This window comes from Eucyclogobius newberryi, unplaced genomic scaffold (assembly GCF_026437365.1).
Source record: "Eucyclogobius newberryi isolate DKJ021-1_F unplaced genomic scaffold, fEucNew1.0.hap1 SCAF_53, whole genome shotgun sequence".
Lineage (NCBI taxonomy): Eukaryota > Metazoa > Chordata > Actinopteri > Gobiiformes > Gobiidae > Eucyclogobius > Eucyclogobius newberryi.
In genome coordinates, this window is record NW_027316201.1 from 113,936 (window position 1) to 135,000 (window position 21,065).

The 21,065-nt window shown below is 51.8% G+C and overlaps 1 protein-coding gene across 1 annotated transcript in view; it reads left to right on the forward strand.

The window, feature by feature from the left end:
- Positions 1–2,835: 2,835 nt before the first annotated feature.
- Positions 2,836–21,065, forward strand: part of LOC140383541 (uncharacterized) — a 37,949-nt gene continuing 19,719 nt past the window's right edge. The window contains exons 1-5 of the mRNA XM_072465986.1: positions 2,836–3,147; positions 4,806–5,018; positions 17,354–17,476; positions 18,031–18,087; positions 18,159–18,491. Of these exons, the coding sequence (XP_072322087.1) occupies positions 2,836–3,147; positions 4,806–5,018; positions 17,354–17,476; positions 18,031–18,087; positions 18,159–18,491 (1,038 nt within the window). The remainder of the gene's footprint in view (positions 3,148–4,805; positions 5,019–17,353; positions 17,477–18,030; positions 18,088–18,158; positions 18,492–21,065) is intronic.

Consider the following 21,065-nt stretch of genomic DNA (forward strand, 5'->3'; position numbering starts at 1 on the left):
CAGGAGAGGTGCAGGGCAGGAGGTGCAGGGCAGGAGGTGCAGGGCAGGTGGTGCAGGGCAGGAGAGGTGCAGGGCAGGAGGTGCAGGGCAGGAGAGGTGCAGGGCAGGAGGTGCAGGGCAGGAGAGGTGCAGGGCAGGAGGTGCAGGGCAGGAGAGGTGCAGGGCAGGAGGTGCAGGGCAGGTGGTGCAGGGCAGGAGAGGTGCAGGGCAGGAGGTGCAGGGCAGGAGGTGCAGGGCAGGAGAGGTGCAGGGCAGGAGAGGTGCAGGGCAGGACCACAATCACAGCTTTATTTCCATTGTCACGTGACAGACGCAAAACAATGACACTATGAAGAAGTCATAACTATAATAATACAAAATATAAAGTTAAAAAATAGGCTTAAAATGTAGACAAATGTACAGTTGTACAGATATGTAGAGCAGAAAGTGATTAAGTTATGATTAATTATGACAGTGTTTAAGAAGTGTTCAGAGTCCAACAGCAGAGGAAGTGTTCTGAGGGGAGGAGGTTCTGGTCCTGTCTGAGGGGCGTGGCCTCCTGCCTGAGGGGCGTGTCCTCCAGTCTGAGGGGCGTGGCCTCCTGCCTGAGGGGCGTGTCCTCCAGTCTGAGGGGCGTGGCCTCCTGCCTGAGGGGCGTGTCCTCCAGTCTGAGGGGCGTGGCCTCCTGCCTGAGGGGCGTGTCCTCCAGTCTGAGGGGCGTGGCCTCCTGCCTGAGGGGCGTGTCCTCCAGTCTGAGGGGCGTGGCCTCCTGCCTGAGGGGCGTGGCCTCCTGTCTGAGGGGCGTGTCCTCCAGTCTGAGGGGCGTGGCCTCCTGTCTGAGGGGCGGGGCGTGGCCTCCTGTCTGAGGGGAGTGGCCTCCAAACCAGGACTAAACCAGGACTAAACCGGGTCTAAACCGGGTCTAAACCGGGTCTAAACCAGGACTATACCGGGTCTATACCAGGTCTAAACCAGGTCTAAACCGGGTCTAAACCAGGTCTAAACCAGGTCTAAACCGGGTCTAAACCAGGACTAAACCAGGTCTAAACCGGGTCTAAACCGGGTCTAAACCAGGACTATACCGGGTCTATACCAGGACTTAACCAGGTCTAAACCAGGTCTAAACCGGGTCTAAACCAGGTCTAAACCAGGTCTAAACCGGGTCTAAACCGGGTCTAAACCAGGACTAAACCAGGTCTAAACCAGGACTATACCGGGTCTATACCAGGACTTAACCAGGTCTAAACCAGGTCTAAACCGGGTCTAAACCAGGTCTAAACCAGGTCTAAACCAGGTCTAAACCGGGTCTAAACCGGGTCTAAACCAGGACTATACCGGGTCTATACCAGGACTTAACCAGGTCTAAACCAGGTCTAAACCGGGTCTAAACCAGGTCTAAACCAGGTCTAAACCGGGTCTAAACCAGGACTAAACCAGGTCTAAACCGGGTCTAAACCGGGTCTAAACCAGGACTATACCGGGTCTATACCAGGACTTAACCAGGTCTAAACCAGGTCTAAACCGGGTCTAAACCGGGTCTAAACCAGGACTAAACCGGGTCTAAACCAGGACTAAACCAGGTCTAAACCAGGTCTAAACCGGGTCTAAACCAGGACTAAACCGGGTCTAAACCGGGTCTAAACCAGGACTTAACCAGGTCTAAACCAGGACTAAACCGGGTCTAAACCAGGACTAAACCAGGTCTAAACCAGGTCTAAACCGGGTCTAAACCAGGACTAAACCGGGTCTAAACCAGGACTAAACCAGGTCTAAACCAGGTCTAAACCGGGTCTAAACCAGGACTTAACCGGGTCTAAACCGGGTCTAAACCAGGTCTAAACCGGGTCTAAACCAGGTCTAAACCAGGACTTAACCAGGTCTAAACCAGGACTAAACCGGGTCTAAACCAGGACTAAACCGGGTCTAAACCAGGACTAAACCAGGACTAAACCAGGACTATACCGGGTCTAAACCGGGTCTAAACCAGGTCTAAACCGGGTCTAAACCAGGTCTAAACCAGGACTAAACCAGGACTAAACCAGGACTAAACCAGGACTAAACCAGGTCCAAACCAGGTCCAAACCAGGTCTAAACCGGGTCTAAACCAGGACTTAACCAGGTCTAAACCAGGACTATACCGGGTCTATACCGGGTCTAAACCGGGTCTAAACCAGGTCTAAACCGGGTCTAAACCAGGACTAAACCAAGTCTAAACCAGGACTAAACCAGGACTAAACCAGGACTAAACCAGGACTAAACCAGGACTAAACCAGGACTATACCAGGTCTAAACCAGGACTGAACCAGGACTAAACCAGGTCTAAACCAGGTCTAAACCAGGACTAAACCAGGACTAAACCAGGTCTAAACCAGGACTAAACCAGGACTATACCAGGACTAAACCAGGACTAAACCAGGACTAAACCAGGACTATACCAGGTCTAAACCAGGTCTTAACCAGGTCTAAACCAGGACTAAACCAGGACTAAACCAGGTCTTAACCAGGTCTAAACCAGGTCTAAACCAGGTCTAAACCAGGTCTAAGGGTTCTGACTCCGGCTCCACTCAGTCAGATTCCAGTCCGTGCTTCTTGTGCTGCCGAAGGCTGAAGCTAATGCTAATGCTAGTTCAAAACTACCCCGCTAACCCGTTACCGTTTTCCTCACGATCTACGCGTTTATACACGCACCCGTGAATGCCCCCGTCGGTCCCCGCGTTTGGGCCGCTTCACTCCCGCTTCAGCCCCGCGCCAGCACCACCCTGAACCCCACAAACCCCGCGTTTACCCGCTATTACCCCGCATTTCCCCGGAGAGCCGCGCAGCTCGCCCCGCCGCTTCACATAAGCCTCATCCAAAATGGCGGACACGGAGGATGACGGCGGTTCGACCAGAACAATACCGGCCGCAGACCCGCTCCAGAGCCCGCCCGAACCGAGCAGCGACGCCCTGACCAGTACTGCAGCCGCTGACCAGAGCACCGAGCTTGGGGATGGAACTCCAGCGGCAGAGCAGAGCGCGGAGACCGGGCAGAGCGGCACCACGGCCCGGGAAGTCGCGACAGCTCCGCCCGCTTCGCACAGCTCCGACCCCGGCCACGGTTCCGAGAGTGTGGCCGCTGTGCAGGACGCGAGGCCCGGAGAGAGCTTCAGGCCCGGGGAGAGCTTCCAGGTGCCCTAACCCCTAACCCCTTAACCCCTACCCCTTAACCCTTAACCCCTAACCCCTAACCCCTTAACCCCTACCCCTTACCCCTTAACCCCTAACCCCTTAACCCCTAACCCTTAACCCCTAACCCCTTAACCCCTACCCCCTACCCCTTAACCCCTACCCCTGATCTGAATGTGGCATCGGAGGGTCTGTGCTCACTTTGTTTTGGGTCTCGGATCAGAACATGAATATTCACGTGTTCATAAGATGTGACGACTGTGAGTTTGTGATGATAAAACTGATGGTTTGTGACCCTGAGGCAGATGGTTTGTGACCCTGAGGCTGATGGTTTGTGACCCTGAGGCTGATGGTTTGTGACCCTGAGGCAGATGGTTTGTGACCCTGAGGCTGATGGTTTGTGACCCTGAGGCTGATGGTTTGTGACCCTGAGGCAGATGGTTTGTGACCCTGAGGCTGATGGTTTGTGACCCTGAGGCTGATGGTTTGTGACCCTGAGGCAGATGGTTTGTGACCCTGAGGCTGATGGTTTGTGACCCTGAGGCTGATGGTTTGTGACCCTGTGGCAGATGGTTTGTGACCCTGAGGCAGATGGTTTGTGACCCTGAGGCTGATGGTTTGTGACCCTGTGGCAGATGGTTTGTGACCCTGAGGCAGATGGTTTGTGACCCTGAGGCTGATGGTTTGTGACCCTGTGGCAGATGGTTTGTGACCCTGAGGCTGAGATCCGACTTAAATGTATTCTATTTGTCCCAGGTTGAAATTTGTTATACATTTTATAATTGTACTTTGTGGTTGGACATGAGCACAAATAGGACATAGGTAGAGGTAATTCCACAGTTGTTACCTAGCAACCAGACTGTAAACAACAGCCAAACTCCTTATGAATGACACATGACACAACAGTTATTATTTGACACACAATAATACCATGAAACACCTTTATTTTGTTGAATGATGGTTTAAACTGTCAGAAAAGTGTGTCATAAGTGTAACTGTCTCTGTCGCACACTGATGACATCACAGAGGGATCCAGCTCTACTTCCTGTCATTTTAAGCAAAAAATTTCTTCACAAACTGCAACGGAAGTAAAACTATGATTTAAATATTATTAATATCAGGTTTTATTCACCAAACCAAACAGGACCCGGCCCCCTGACCCGGCCCCAGATAAACGGGACCAAGACGGATGGATATTTTATTAAAGTCTGACCACAGGATTTAAAACATTTTACATAAAGTAAACGGATTAAAAGAAAGCTCCAGACGCAACACCAGGTTATTCGCCCCGGTCTTTACCCGGTCTTTACCCGGTCTTTACCCGGTCTTTACCCGGTCTTTACCCGGTCTTTACCCGGTCTTTACCCGGTCTTCTGTGTGTTTGGTTTGAGTTTGTTCTAAATCCACATGTCATTGTCAGCGACCAAAGTTTTTATAGTTCACTTTTATTTTATTGGAATAATGAAGGATTTATGTGGAGGTCATGCTGGGGTCATACCCGTGCTGTGGTCAGGTGGTCATACCTGTGCTGTGGTCATACCCGTGCTGTGGTCAGGTGGTCATACCTGTGCTGTGGTCAGGTGGTCATACCCGTGCTGTGGTCAGGTGGTCATACCCGTGCTGTGGTCAGGTGGTCATACCCATGCTTTCTGCTCTTTCAGGTTGTCTCTGAACAGAGTGTCCAAACCCAGGACCAGGACCAGAACCAGACCATCACAGTTCTGGACTCTGGAGACCTGCTTCTGGGGTCAGAGTTTGCCAACACAACCATCCTGTATGTCCAATCAGACGGCAGCCTGGTGGAAGGGGCGGGGCTAACGGCAGAGGAGCAGCGACTGATCCTGGAACAGCTGTCCAAGCAGACCGTGGTCCAGGTGAGGACAATCTGAGGCGGCGGGAGGGCATCTGAGGCGGCGGGAGGGCATCTGAGGCGGCGGGAGGGCATCTGATGCGGCGGGAGGGCATCTGAGGCGGCGGGAGGGCATCTGAGGCGGCGGGAGGAGGGCATCTGAGGCGGCGGGAGGAGGGCATCTGAGGCGGCGGGAGGAGGGCATCTGAGGCGGCGGGAGGGCATCTGAGGCGGCGGGAGGAGGGCATCTGAGGCGGCGGGAGGAGGGCATCTGAGGCGGCGGGAGGGCATCTGAGGCGGGCGGCGGGAGGGCATCTGAGGCGGCGGGAGGAGGGCATCTGAGGCGGCGGGAGGAGGGCATCTGAGGCGGCGGGAGGGCATCTGAGGCGGCGGGAGGGCATCTGAGGCGGCGGGAGGAGGGCATCTGAGGCGGCGGGAGGAGGGCATCTGAGGCGGCGGGAGGAGGGCATCTGAGGCGGCGGGAGGAGGGCATCTGAGGCGGCGGGAGGGCATCTGAGGCGGCGGGAGGAGGGCATCTGAGGCGGCGGGAGGGCATCTGAGGCGGCGGGAGGGCATCTGAGGCGGCGGGAGGGCATCTGATGCGGCGGGAGGGCATCTGATGCGGCGGGAGGGCATCTGAGGCGGCGGGAGGAGGGCATCTGATGCGGCGGGAGGGCATCTGAGGCGGCGGGAGGGCATCTGAGGCGGCGGGAGGAGGGCATCTGAGGCGGCGGGAGGAGGGCATCTGAGGCGGCGGGAGGGCATCTGAGGCGGGCGGCGGGAGGGCATCTGAGGCGGCGGGAGGAGGGCATCTGAGGCGGCGGGAGGAGGGCATCTGAGGCGGCGGGAGGAGGGCATCTGAGGCAGCGGGAGGAGGGCATCTGAGGCGGCGGGAGGGCATCTGAGGCGGCGGGAGGAGGGCATCTGAGGCGGCGGGAGGAGGGCATCTGAGGCGGCGGGAGGAGGGCATCTGAGGCGGCGGGAGGAGGGCATCTGAGGCGGCGGGAGGGCATCTGAGGCGGGAGGAGGGCATCTGAGGCGGCGGGAGGGCATCTGAGGCGGCGGGAGGGCATCTGAGGCGGCGGGAGGAGGGCATCTGAGGCGGCGGGAGGAGGGCATCTGAGGCGGCGGGAGGAGGGCATCTGAGGCGGCGGGAGGAGGGCATCTGAGGCGGCGGGAGGAGGGCATCTGAGGCGGGCGGCGGGAGGGCATCTGAGGCGGCGGGAGGAGGGCATCTGAGGCGGCGGGAGGAGGGCATCTGAGGCGGCGGGAGGAGGGCATCTGAGGCGGCGGGAGGGCATCTGAGGCGGCGGGAGGGCATCTGAGGCGGCGGGAGGGCATCTGAGGCGGCGGGAGGGCATCTGAGGCGGCGGGAGGAGGGCATCTGAGGCGGCGGGAGGAGGGCATCTGAGGCGGCGGGAGGAGGGCATCTGAGGCGGCGGGAGGAGGGCATCTGAGGCGGCGGGAGGAGGGCATCTGAGGCGGCGGGAGGAGGGCATCTGAGGCGGCGGGAGGGCATCTGAGGCGGCGGGAGGGCATCTGAGGCGGCGGGAGGAGGGCATCTGAGGCGGCGGGAGGGCATCTGAGGCGGCGGGAGGAGGGCATCTGAGGCGGCGGGAGGAGGGCATCTGAGGCGGCGGGAGGAGGGCATCTGAGGCGGCGGGAGGAGGGCATCTGAGGCGGCGGGAGGAGGGCATCTGAGGCGGGCGGCGGGAGGGCATCTGAGGCGGCGGGAGGAGGGCATCTGAGGCGGCGGGAGGAGGGCATCTGAGGCGGCGGGAGGAGGGCATCTGAGGCGGCGGGAGGAGGGCATCTGAGGCGGCGGGAGGGCATCTGAGGCGGCGGGAGGGCATCTGAGGCGGCGGGAGGAGGGCATCTGAGGCGGCGGGAGGAGGGCATCTGAGGCGGCGGGAGGAGGGCATCTGAGGCGGCGGGAGGAGGGCATCTGAGGCGGCGGGAGGAGGGCATCTGAGGCGGCGGGAGGAGGGCATCTGAGGCGGCGGGAGGAGGGCATCTGAGGCGGCGGGAGGAGGGCATCTGAGGCGGCGGGAGGGCATCTGAGGCGGTGGGAGGAGGGCATCTGAGGCGGTGGGAGGGCATCTGAGGCGGTGGGAGGAGGGCATCTGAGGCGGTGGGAGGAGGGCATCTGAGGCGGCGGGAGGAGGGCATCTGAGGCGGCGGGAGGAGGGCATCTGAGGCGGCGGGAGGAGGGCATCTGAGGCGGCGGGAGGGCATCTGAGGCGGCGGGAGGAGGGCATCTGAGGCGGGAGGAGGGCATCTGAGGCGGCGGGAGGGCATCTGAGGCGGCGGGAGGAGGGCATCTGAGGCGGGAGGAGGGCATCTGAGGCGGCGGGAGGAGGGCATCTGAGGCGGCGGGAGGAGGGCATCTGAGGCGGCGGGAGGGCATCTGAGGCGGCGGGAGGAGGGCATCTGAGGCGGCGGGAGGGCATCTGAGGCGGCGGGAGGGCATCTGAGGCGGCGGGAGGGCATCTGATGCGGCGGGAGGGCATCTGATGCGGCGGGAGGGCATCTGAGGCGGCGGGAGGAGGGCATCTGATGCGGCGGGAGGGCATCTGAGGCGGCGGGAGGGCATCTGAGGCGGCGGGAGGAGGGCATCTGAGGCGGCGGGAGGAGGGCATCTGAGGCGGCGGGAGGGCATCTGAGGCGGGCGGCGGGAGGGCATCTGAGGCGGCGGGAGGAGGGCATCTGAGGCGGCGGGAGGAGGGCATCTGAGGCGGCGGGAGGAGGGCATCTGAGGCGGCGGGAGGAGGGCATCTGAGGCGGCGGGAGGGCATCTGAGGCGGGCGGCGGGAGGGCATCTGAGGCGGCGGGAGGAGGGCATCTGAGGCGGCGGGAGGAGGGCATCTGAGGCGGCGGGAGGAGGGCATCTGAGGCGGCGGGAGGGCATCTGAGGCGGCGGGAGGAGGGCATCTGAGGCGGCGGGAGGAGGGCATCTGAGGCGGTGGGAGGAGGGCATCTGAGGCGGTGGGAGGAGGGCATCTGAGGCGGCGGGAGGAGGGCATCTGAGGCGGCGGGAGGAGGGCATCTGAGGCGGCGGGAGGAGGGCATCTGAGGCGGCGGGGGGAGGGCATCTGAGGCGGCGGGAGGGCATCTGAGGCGGCGGGAGGGCATCTGAGGCGGCGGGAGGAGGGCATCTGAGGCGGGAGGAGGGCATCTGAGGCGGCGGGAGGAGGGCATCTGAGGCGGCGGGAGGGCATCTGAGGCGGCGGGAGGAGGGCATCTGAGGCGGCGGGAGGAGGGCATCTGAGGCGGCGGGAGGAGGGCATCTGAGGCAGTATTATTATTTCACATTTAAATCAAAGGACAATTTTAGGAGCAAAATGTGGCCGTCAAAGGACCGAATGGACTTCTCTGAACTTTGACCCCGTCTCTAAAGCTGGTGAGGGTCTAAGGGTCTTAGAATGGGACCTTCAGACAATCTAATCTCCCAAAAACTAAACCTAAAAGAAGTATTTTCTGTTTTTATGACATTTGGATGAAATTAATTACCGGTAATTAATTTCTTCACCTGTTCACGCCCACCTGCCCGCGGGCCATCACATACTTCAAAAGTTCTCTTACATCATCACTCTTATTTCCGTGCTCAATACCATAAGTTATACATCATTTTAAAGCTTATTTTCTCAACAAAACGAATATGTCATTGATTGAATAATACGCCCCAAGAAGCAATTACCAATAGTTTGTGAGAAAGTCTCAACTTTCTTCAAAATGTCTGACCTGTTTTGTGACTTATGACGGCCTCATCAACGTTCACTCCTTCAGTGTCGACTCGTTCTGTCCATAATAATCCACAGAAAAACAATATACACTTGTATTTTTACTGGAGTTTTCACATTTCCAGATATTGTCAAGTAAACTAAGTTTTCTTCTGTGACGATGGTCAGGATTAAGGCTCGTCCATAACAAACGACCTGTTTGACTTATAAGATGCTGTTTGTATCGATCTTTTCTTCAGACTGTTTCCTACAGAATGAGACCGTCCACTGTCCTCGGGTTTGTCCTCTACAGCCTCCGGAGGGAAAAATGCGCCGCTTCCGATGCGCGCGGCCTTCTTTGTTTACACCCAGATAGCACGTGATTGAGATGACGTAGAACACTTTGATTTACATAATATTCTTGCCAATGAGCCAAGCTTTAGAACGGTGGGTGGGACTTAGGGCTTATTCACACAGAATCGTCTCTATTCTCGTGCGTAAAAGACGGTCAAGAGCCAGATTTTTGGGCAGGAGGCGACTAGATTTTACGCATCACGTTTTTTGATTTTATTCGCCTTATGAATGCGCATTTTGTTAGATATATGTATTATACCAATACAAAAATAAAATAAAAATATTATTTTTTCACCTCGATATGGGACACATTTTCACATACCTTGTTTTTAGCAGTTATAATAGTATTAGTGGTTCTACAAAACATCAAATGTATGTTTTATGATCATAGAGGAGCTAAAACTGTAATAAAGCAGTTTGGCACAGTTGGCACATATTTGGATCACTTGAATATACTTTTTGATACAAAAAGGTCAAAGCACCAAAATGCTTCTGTTCTAGAGATGTGAAACTTGACACAGTTGTTGTCATGACAACAGCATGTGCAGTGAACAGCATAAACACAATGAAGTCTGTCCTGCTCAGGACCTTTACACATGGACAATATTCAGGCGAGACTAAAAAAAGGATGTTTTGTTCATGTTTCTGCTTCTATAGTGTAAGTTCTGAAGCCCTGACAGTGTGACATGTGCACATCTGCAGAAACTAGAAGGCCTAAGCTTTCCCATGATGCATCACACTCACATGTGGAACGTAACATCCTCTTTTATGAAGCAATGACAGGTGGGTCTGACCAGTGCGCACAGGTCTGACCAGTGCGCACTGGTCAGACCAGTGCGCACAGGTCTGACCAGTGCGCACAGGTCAGACCAGTGTGAGGGGCCGATGGTTGCACAGGGCCAAAGCGTCTGTCATCTGCAGTAAGACCTGTACAGGAACCTCAGGCCCCACATGACTCTCAGTATAAGACCTGTACAGGAACCTCAGGCACCACATGACTCTCAGTATAAGACCTGTACAGGAACCTCAGGCACCACATGACTCTCAGTATAAGACCTGTACAGGAACCTCAGGCACCACATGACTCTCAGTATAAGACCTGTACAGGAACCTCAGGCACCACATGACTCTCAGTATAAGACCTGTACAGGAACCTCAGGCACCACATGACTCTCAGTATAAGACCTGTACAGGAACCCCCGGCACCACATGACTCTCAGTATAAGACCTGTACAGGAACCTCAGGCACCACATGACTCTCAAATCAAAATCAAATCAATTTATTTTTGTAAGGCCCAAAATCACAACAACAGTTGCCTCTGAGGGCCACAGGGAGAAATGAATCAACAATGTCTGTGGTGGCGAGGGACGATGTCCCAGGGTCCTCTGTCCTTAGACTCTCCTTCTCGGCCAGGAAAAACTACAAAAAAAACCTCTTTGGGAAAAAAGCGTAGAAACCTGGAGGAGTTCCAGTGAAGGAGAGATCCGACTCTCACAGACGGACAGACGGACACAAGGAGACTGGAGCTGGACCCACTCTTCAGGCAGAAGAGGGACCGTCTGAGTCGAGCTGGACCCACTCTTCAGGCAGAAGAGGGACCGTCTGAGTCGAGCTGGACCCACTCTTCAGGCAGAAGAGGGACCGTCCACACAGGGCAGGGACCACTTCACCAGGGGAGGGGCATCTGGGTCCACAGGTCCTCAGGAGTGAGAGAAAGAAAAGAAGGCGGTGAACAAGTGGAATCAAAAAATAAATATTGTTTGATAGCATAAGTAGTCAGAAGAAGAAGAGGATAGTGCTCAAGCTGTCATACTTCCCCCAGCATAGTTACTCCTAGGGCAGCGTAGCTGAAGCTGTGGGTTTATGTTTCTGTTCCTAACTAGTCTGACCATAAGCGATTTAAAGAGGAACGTTTTAAGCCTGGACTTAAATGAAGAGACTGTGTCAGCATATTTAACATGGGTCGGGAGCTGATTCCATAACACAGGAGCTTGGTAGCTAAACGCTCTACCTCCTACAGTACTTTTAGAGACTCTTGGCACCACCAGAAGGCCAGCATTCTGAGAGTGAAGAGCTCTGTTTGGATGATATGGTTCTATAGCATCTTTGAGGTAGGATGGGGCCATGTCATTTATGGCTTTGTAGGTCAAGAGTAGAATTTTAAATTTGATTCTGGACTCGACGGGGAGCCAGTGAAGAGACTTCAGCACCGGCGTAATGTGCTCTCTTCTTTTTGTTCCTGTTAGTAATCTTGCTGCTGCATTTTGAACCAGTTGAAAGCTTTTTATGGAGCTTTTAGGACACGCTGCAAGCAGGAGTTACAGTAGTCTAATCTAGTCGTTACAAATGCATGGATAAGTTTTTCGGCATCACTTTTAGGCAGGATTCTTCTGATTTTGGCGATGTTGCGCAAATGGAAATAGGCTGTTTTACAAGCTTGATTTATATGAGCTTTAAATGAGAGCTCCTGGTCAAATAAGACTCCAAGGTTTCTTACAGTAGAACTGGAGGCTACACTGACATTGTCCAGTGTGACTATCTGCTCAGATAGAGCGTCTCGTAGATGCTTAGGGCCAAGCACAATGACCTCGGTTTTTTCAGGGTTAAGAAGCAGGTAGTTTAGTGTCATCCAGGTTTTTATCTCCTTCACACAAGTACTAAGTCTGTCTACTTGATCGCTCTGATCAGGTTTCATTGATAAATACAGCTGAGTGTCGTCTGCATAGCAGTGGAAGTTAATGTCATGCTTTCTGATAATGTTGCCTAATGGTAGCATATAAAGAGTAAACAGAATTGGACCGAGTACCGAACCCTGTGGCACACCGTAAATTACTTTAGAGCTTGGTGAGGAGCTCTGGTTTACATTAACAAATTGGAACCTATCAGATAGATAGGATTTAAACCAGCTGAGGGCTGTTCCTCCAACACCTACATCACATTCTAACCTCTGCAGTAGAATGTTGTGGTCGATGGTCAAACGCTGCGCTGAGGTCCAACAGAACCAGGATTGAGACCAGTCCATCATCAGCGGCTAATAACAAATCATTTGTGACTTTAACTAGTGCAGTTTCAGTGCTGTGGTGGGCTCTGAACCCTGACTGGAAAACTTCAAATAAGTTATTGTCCTGCAGGTGGCGACAAAGCTGTTTTACTACAACTTTTTCAAGGATTTTAGAGACGAAGGGAAGATTTGAAATAGGTCTGTAGTTTACCAATAGGTCGGGATCTAGATTAGGCTTTTTCAGAAGAGGTTTAATAACTGCATGTTTGAAGGACTGTGGAACATAGCCACTTTGGAGTGAAGTATTTATTATATTAAGAATAGGGTCTATAATTAGGGGAAGAATGTCTTTGAGGAGCTTGGAATGGGGTCTAGGACACAAGTTGAGCTTTTAGAGGACATAATGGCTGAAGTTATCTCTGCTTGATCAACAGCTGTGAACCTTTCTAGGTTTACAGGTGGATTTATATGGGACGTTAGATTTACAGCTTGGGCTAGTTCAGGGCTAATAGCGGGGGTAATTTCATCTAATTTATCTCTGATTGTTTTTATTTTATTATTAAAAAATAGGAGGAAATCATCAGAGCTAAGTGTAGCTGGGATTGAGGGCTCTACTGCACTGTGACAGTTTGTTAGCCTAGCTACAGTGCTGAAAAGGAATTTAGTGTTACTTTTGTTGACTTCTATTAGATTTGAATAATATCTGGTTTGGGCCTTACGCAGAGCCTGCTTATAGGACAGCAGGCAACTTTTCCATGCTTTTAGGGATTCTTCGGTGTGAGAGCGACGAAATAATCCCTCTAACTTTCTAACTCTTTGTTTATGTGAACGCAGTTCTTGGTTGTACCATGGGGAGGCGCGCTTTGGCCTAATGACCTTCTGTTTTAACGGCGCGACAACGTCAAGAGCAGACTTCAGAGAATTCATGGTCAAGTCGACACATTGATCACTTAAACTGGGACTAAAACTGTTCTCAGCAGGATCACATGACATGATCACATGACGTGATCACATGACATCACATGACATGATCACATGACATGATCACATGACGTGATCACATGACATGATCACATGACATGTCACTGAATATTGGCTCTATTATTTCTTTGAATTTTGAGATAGATTTTTCAGATATTGTCCTTTTCATTATAACTTTATTTTGTGGGACTGGATGATCTTTAAGAATAAACTGAAAGGTAATTAGGAAATGATCTGACAATATAGGGTTTTGAGGGAGGACAATGAGGTCACTAATCTCTGTTCCATACGTTAGGACAAGATCCAGAGTGTTCTTGTGAGTGTGAGTCGCTTTATTTACATTCTGAGTGAAACCAATGCTGTCTAACAAGGCGCTGAAGGCATTACTGAGAGAGTCATCACTCATGTTCACGTGGATATTAAAGTCTCCAACTATAACTATTTTATCCCAGGCTAACACTAAGTTTGATATAAAGTCAGAAAACTCTGTTAAAAACTCTGAATAGGGACCAGGAGGTCGGTAGATAACTATGAACAAAACTCCTTTTTGGTTTTTCATATTTGGACATGTGATCGACAGCATAAGGCTTTCAAATGAGTGAAATGCATTGTTAGTTTTAGGGCTCATGAGTAGGCTTGAGTGGGAGATCACTGCCACACCACCACCTCGGCCTGTGCTCCTGGCAGTCTGAAAGTTAACATGGGTGGGGTTTACATGGGTGGGCAGGGTTTACATGGGTGGGTGGGGTGGACTCATTTAGTCTGACGTAGTCGTCTTGTTGAAGCCATGTTTCAGTTAGAGCTAGAAGATCTATGTTATAGTCACTAATTAATTCATTAACTAAGAGCGATTTGGAGGAAATTGCTCTAATGTTTAGCAGTCCACATTTTACGTGTTTATTCATTTGTGTATTTGTGTCATTTGTGATTGTTATTTTCCTTAAGTTATTTGGTCTGAGCCTGAAATATTTTTTCTGAGATGTGACTTTTTGGCATTATTTGTACGAGGGACACGAGGGACACACACAGTCTCTATCTGTCTTGAATCTGAACACTTCACATGTGACAGAACGGGCGAGAGTTCAGCGACAGAGGAGCGTCTTGAACTGCTGCTCTGCACCTGGGGCTCATCCCTAGATGGTCACTTAACACGACTAAGACTATCGGTCAAATTCCGAACTAATAGGGATGTACCCTCCGAAGTCGGATGGATGCCATCCCTGCGTATGAGCCCAGGCTTTCCCCAAAACGCACTCCAGTTATCAATAAAGACTACGTTGTTTTGAGGGCACCATCTGGATAACCAGTTGTTGAATGCTGAGAGACGGCTGTACAATTCAGCATTGATCCGATTGGGCAGGGGACCTGAAAATATTACAGTGTCTGACATCGACTTCGCTAGGTCACACACCGCGGCTACTTGAACTTTGAGCACCTCTGATTGTCTCCGCCGGGCGTCGTTACCGCCTGCGTGAACCACGACTCGCCGGAAACGGGTCCTACTCCGCTTTAAGATCCTAAGGTTTCCTTCGATGTCACCCATTCTGGCCCCCGGGAAACACCTAACGCTAGCAGCTGGCAGCTTCACGTCTCTAACAATAGAACTCCCGATTACAAGAGTTTCTCTCGTGTGTTCAGCGGGCGTGTGATCGCTGAGGGGAGAAAACCTATTATAGACGTGAAGCTCACGGCGCTCTGAGGTTCGGCGTTTAGCGCCTTGTCCCCTCCGAACTGTCACAAAATGGTCCCTATTCTGTTCCTGGTCTAGTCCCGGCTGCACGGGAGACGCTGAGGGGCTGAGCTCGGCCTTACTGCTACTGCTAATGCTAATGCTACGCCCTGCAGCGCGGTCCGGTAGCCCTCGCGCTAAAACCGAACTATAACTGGACTTAAGCTCCTCTAAACAGCGGATCCGCGCTTCTAACTCCGTAACCCTGGCCTCCAAAACTACCACTACACTGCACTTCACGCACCTATCATCAGAGAAGGAGCCAGGGTTCTGACTCGACATATGAAAGCTCAAACAGGTAAAGGTAGATCCAGCCATGACGCTAGCGGCTAGGCTACGCTAGGCTAGTTCAGGCTGGAGCTAGAGAGTGAGGAGGGCTTTTTAATCCACGAAATACTGAAAAGCGAGCGGCTTGAGGCTCCAGATTGTTTGCGGAGAAATCAAACGTTCACTTTTGTGTATATGATGCGTAAATAGTGTGTATAATTCGTGGATTAATCGGTAAAAGGCTCTAAGAACGAACAGCTCTGAAAACGCGACACACTCACCGGAAATGACGTCACCGTTGTACACACATCAGTATAAGACCTGTACAGGAACCCTCGGCACCACATGACTCTCAGTATAAGACCTGTACAGGAACCCCCGGCACCACATGACTCTCAGTATAAGACCTGTACAGGAACCCCCGGCACCACATGACTCTCAGTATAAGACCTGTACAGGAACCCCCGGCACCACATGACTCTCAGTATAAGACCTGTACAGGAACCCCCGGCACCACATGACTCTCAGTATAAGACCTGTACAGGAACCCCCGGCACCACATGACTCTCAGTATAAGACCTGTACAGGAACCCCCGGCACCACATGACTCTCAGTATAAGGCCTGTACAGGAACCTCAGGCACCACATGACTCTCAGTATAAGACCTGTACAGGAACCTCAGGCACCACATGACTCTCAGTATAAGACCTGTACAGGAACCCCCGGCACCACATGACTCTCAGTATAAGACCTGTACAGGAACCCCCGGCACCACATGACTCTCAGTATAAGACCTGTACAGGAACCCCTGGCACCACATGACTCTCAGTATAAGACCTGTACAGGAACCCCCGGCACCACATGACTCTCAGTATAAGACCTGTACAGGAACCTCAGGCACCACATGACTCTCAGTATAAGACCTGTACAGGAACCTCAGGCACCACATGACTCTCAGTATAAGACCAGTACAGGAACCCCCGGCACCACATGACTCTCAGTATAAGGCCTGTACAGGAACCTCAGGCACCACATGACTCTCAGTATAAGGCCTGTACAGGAACCTCAGGCACCACATGACTCTCAGTATAAGACCAGTACAGGAACCCCCGGCACCACATGACTCTCAGTATAAGACCTGTACAGGAACCCCCGGCACCACATGACTCTCAGTATAAGACCTGTACAGGAACCCCCGGCACCACATGACTCTCAGTATAAGACCTGTACAGGAACCCCCGGCACCACATGACTCTCAGTATAAGACCTGTACAGGAACCTCAGGCACCACATGACTCTCAGTATAAGACCTGTACAGGAACCTCAGGCACCACATGACTCTCAGTATAAGACCTGTACAGGAACCCCCGGCACCACATGACTCTCAGTATAAGACCTGTACAGGAACCTCAGGCACCACATGACTCTCAGTATAAGACCTGTACAGGAACCTCAGGCACCACATGACTCTCAGTATAAGACCTGTACAGGAACCCCCGGCACCACATGACTCTCAGTATAAGACCTGTACAGGAACCCCCGGCACCACATGACTCTCAGTATAAGACCTGTACAGGAACCTCAGGCACCACATGACTCTCAGTATAAGACCATTGAGCTTCAGAGTCTGGATCACACCAGCAACGCTCTCATTTCACCTGAAATACAGTAATTTTTCACACAAGGTAAACCCCGCCCCCTTTTTCTATTGATAATTGTAGAGTTTTTTTTTTTATTGGATTTGAATTTTTTTTCCTTTCTGTATAAATCTAGACATAGTTTTATTCCATCATCAAACAGAGTCTGGAACAGAGAGAGAAATCTGGGCAAAACATTCATTTTTGTAGTTTCAATCCTTTGACATAGACTTAAGTCTGAGATAAAAGTCCATTTTTCAAAATCTTTCTTAAAAAATCTTGCCGCGGGGGCCCGGCGCGGGGGCTGCTAGCTTGATCGTAGCACTGCTAGCCTAATTTCTCTCTGTGGTTTTTCTTATTTTTCTTGGTCACTTGGTGAAATAAGCCTCCAGTCTCTTCATATGTCGCTCCCACGTGGAAATATCGATCTCTCCATCGTGATAAAAACAGATTATTTCCACGGGAAGAACCGCAGCCGGACGGACACGTCCACACTAAGCCATCATTCCAAAGCCGACCCCGTTCTTACCTGCTTGAATAAAGGTTAATAAATAAATGTTTTGAGGACGGCAACTGGACCAGAAGAACGTGATCTTTGAGTCAAGATGGTGAAAGTGAAGCATTTCACTTTGTCCTCAGTGTTAGAAGAAGGTGATCTTTGCCTTCCTCAGGTGTCGGACCAGGAGGCTGCAGCTCTTCTTCAGGGAGCCCTGGTCCAGAACCCGTCCCAGACCGAGAGCCCGGCCCTGACACAGACCCAGGTCATGAGCACGGCCACGCCCGGACACAGTCAGGTGAGTGTGGGAGAAATACTCACTTTAAAACAAATCTGATTTTCAACAATAAAGCACTTTATTCATAAATATTCTGTGAAGCTTCAGTCACAGAAATGTGTTTAAAAAGTCAAACACTAAAATAAAGAATGTCTACTATATGAGATGAGATAAGCCTTTATTTGTCCCACATGGGGAAATTTCGGTATTGCAACTGAAGTAAAGAACAGATAACTTATAGGAAGCTTTAAAAAACACTTAATAGAAAAACTCTTAAAGACAAAACCTCACATATTCTTAATAAGGAATAAAGAGAAACAAATTCAAAAATAAAATAAAAATAAGATAACATAAGACAAAAATAATAATAATAGTGGCAAAAGTAAACGCTCTTATTTACAACTGTTATATGCACATGAATATGACATTATTGCGTATGAGTATTGCACATGAACCTGACAAACCTCAGCAGCTCTACTCGATGTTGCACCTGACGTTCTGCACCTGACGTTCTGCACCTGACGTTCTGCACCTGACGTTCTGCACCTGACGTTCTGCTCTTGTTCTTGTTGCAGGTCCAGACTCAGGTCTCGGGCCTTGACCCTGGGCAGCTGCAGCAGGTTCTGAACCAGGTCAGAACAGAACCAGTCCAGTCTCCAGGGAAATCCAGAGGTTCTGACTTGACTCTGCTCCTCGTCCTCAGGTGTCCAAGGCCCAGGCCCAGTCTGGTCCGGTTCAGATCCAGGTGGTCTCTCAGAGCGGACTGACCGGACTGACCGGAGCCTCGCAGCATCTCAAGACTGTGGCTCAGCACGTGGCAAAGCAGAGCCCCAAACCAGTCCTGCTCCAGACCCAGACCAGACCTGGACTCACTCAGGTCAGACCTGGACTCACTCAGGTCAGACCTGGACTCACTCAGGTCAGACCGGCTCTAACGCAGACCAAAGGGGTCCAGATCCAGACCATCAGCCCTAAACCTGCCGTGTCTCCTCAAAGTCTGGTGCAGAAGAGCAGCGCCGTGCAACTCCTCAAGAAGGTGAGCCTAACCCTCTAAAGGCTCTAAAGGCTCTAAAGGCTCTAAAGGCTCTGGAACATCATTAAACTTGTTTAAAACCTGTTCCCACCCACCTGTGGCCGGCGAGCATTTTCTATATCTCAAATATTCTCTTACATCATCACTTTTATTTCCGTGGTCAATACCAGCAAGTTATACATCATTTTAAAGCTTATTTTCTCAACAAAACAAATATGTCATTGATTTACATTGAATAATTTGCCCCAAGAAGCAATTGACAATAGTTTGTGAGAAAGTCTCAACTTTTACAAACGCATGTCCTGTTTGTGTTTATGACGGACGAAACGGCTTTTTTTTTTTTTTCCTTCGTTTCTCGCCGGACGAGAATGCGCTTGTCCGGCGCATTTCTCCGTCCATAACAAATGACCTGTTTGACCTATAAGATAATGTTGGATATCCTTCTTTTCTTCAGACTGTTTCCTACAGAATGAGACCATCCACCATTTTTTCTGTCCAAGCTTTAGAAAGAGGGGCGGGACAAAGGCCTTATTGACACAGAATCTTCTGTATTCTCGTGCATATCCCTGGGAAGGCTGTAAAGAGACAGATTTCTCGGCAGGATTTTGCTCATAACGTTTTCTGATTTTATTAGCCTTTTGGACGTGCATTTTGTTAGATATATGTATTATTATACCAATACAAAAATAAAATTAAAATATTATTTTTTTTTTTAACCTCTATATGGGAAATTCATGGGTAAACTCATATTTACACATTTTCACATATATTGTTTTTAGCAGTTATAATTGCTATTAGTGGCCTACAAAACATCAAAATGTATGTTTTATGATCATAGAGGAGCTAAAATTGTAATAAAGCAGTTTGGCACAGTTGGCACATATTTGGATAATAATAATAATAATAACTTTTATTTATATAGCGCTTTTCAGTGACCCAAAGACGCTGAACATAATAAAAAAAGGGGGGGTATTTACAGACAGGGGGGACAACACGTACAGAACACATTAATATACAGATAAAATGAACAAGACAGAAGAAGTAGAGAGAAAAAGATGGGGATGTAACAGGGGGTAGAAGTGTAGGCAATGGGGTAGAGGAGGCTAGGGGTAGGGGAGGTCATAGGCTTGGGTGAAGAGGTCATGTTTTTAGGCGGGATTTGAATTTTGTGAGTGAGGGAGAGTGGCGGACAGGTTGGGGGAGGGAGTTCCAGAGTCGGGGTGCTGTTCGGGAGAATGCTCTGTCGCCAAAAGTTTTGAGTCGGGATGTTGGTGCAGTCAGGGTGAGAGAGGAGGAGGATCGGAGAGCTCGGGTGGGGCGGTGGGGGATGAGGAGGTCAGACAGGTAGGGGGGGGCAAGGTGGTGAAGAGCTTTGAAGGTGAGGAGGAGTATTTTAAAGTTTATGCGCTGCTTGATGGGGAGAGAGTGGAGAGAGCGGAGAACGGGAGTGATGTGATCACGGGACCGGGTGTGGGTGAGGAGGAGGGTGTGGGTGAGGAGGGTGTGGGTGAGGAGGAGGGTGTGGGTGAGGAGGAGGGTGTGGGTGAGGAGGTGGGTGTGGGTGAGGAGGCGGGTGTGGGTGAGGAGGCGGGTGTGGGTGAGGAGGCGGGTGTGGGTGAGGAGGGTGTGGGTGAGGAGGAGGGTGTGGGTGAGGAGGCGGGTGTGGGTGAGGAGGAGGGTGTGGGTGAGGAGGAGGGTGTGTGTGAGGAGGGTGTGGGTGAGGAGGCGGGTGTGGGTGAGGAGGCGGGTGTGGGTGAGGAGGCGGGTGTGGGTGAGGAGGCGGGCAGCGGAGTTTTGGACCATTTGGAGTCTATGGAGGGAATGGGAGGAGATGCCAGTGAGGAGGGAGGTGCAGTAGTCGAGGCGGGAGGAGATGATGGCCTGGATGAGGGATTCAGCAGCGGGGAGGGTGAGGCAGTGTTGGATTTTGGCGATGCGGCGGAGGTGGAAGTATGAGGTCTTGACAATGTGGCTGACATGGGGAGTGAAGGAGAGGGTGGGGTCCATGATGACACCGAGATTGCGTACCAGGGTAGAGGGGGTGAAGGTCGAGGTGTCGATGCTGAGTGAAAAGGGACCAGTTTTATTGAGAGTGGATTTGGTGCCAATGAGGAGGAGCTCTGTTTTGTCACTGTTCAGTTTGAGGAAGTTGAGAGTGAGCCATGATTTTATTGTAGAGATGCAGGTTTCAATGTGGCTGAGGGGAGGGTTTTGGGTGGATTTGGTGGTGAGGTATATCTGGGTGTCGTCAGCGTAGCAGTGAAAGTCCAGGTTGAGTTGGCGGAGGATGTGACCAAGGGGGAAGATGTAGCAGATGAAGAGGAGGGGGCCGAGGACTGAGCCCTGGGGGACCCCTGCGTTACTGGGGAGAGGGTGGATGAGTGACCGGAGAGGGAAATGAACTCTTGCCTGTTGGTGAGGTAGGATGTGAGCCAGTCAAGTGCAGAGCCCTCAACACCCAGTTGGCGCAGCCTTTGTAGGAGGATGGAATGGTTTATAGTGTCAAAGGCTGCGCTGAGGTCCAGTAGTAACAGGATGTTGAGGGCCCCGGAGTCTGCCGAGGTGAGGAGATCGTTG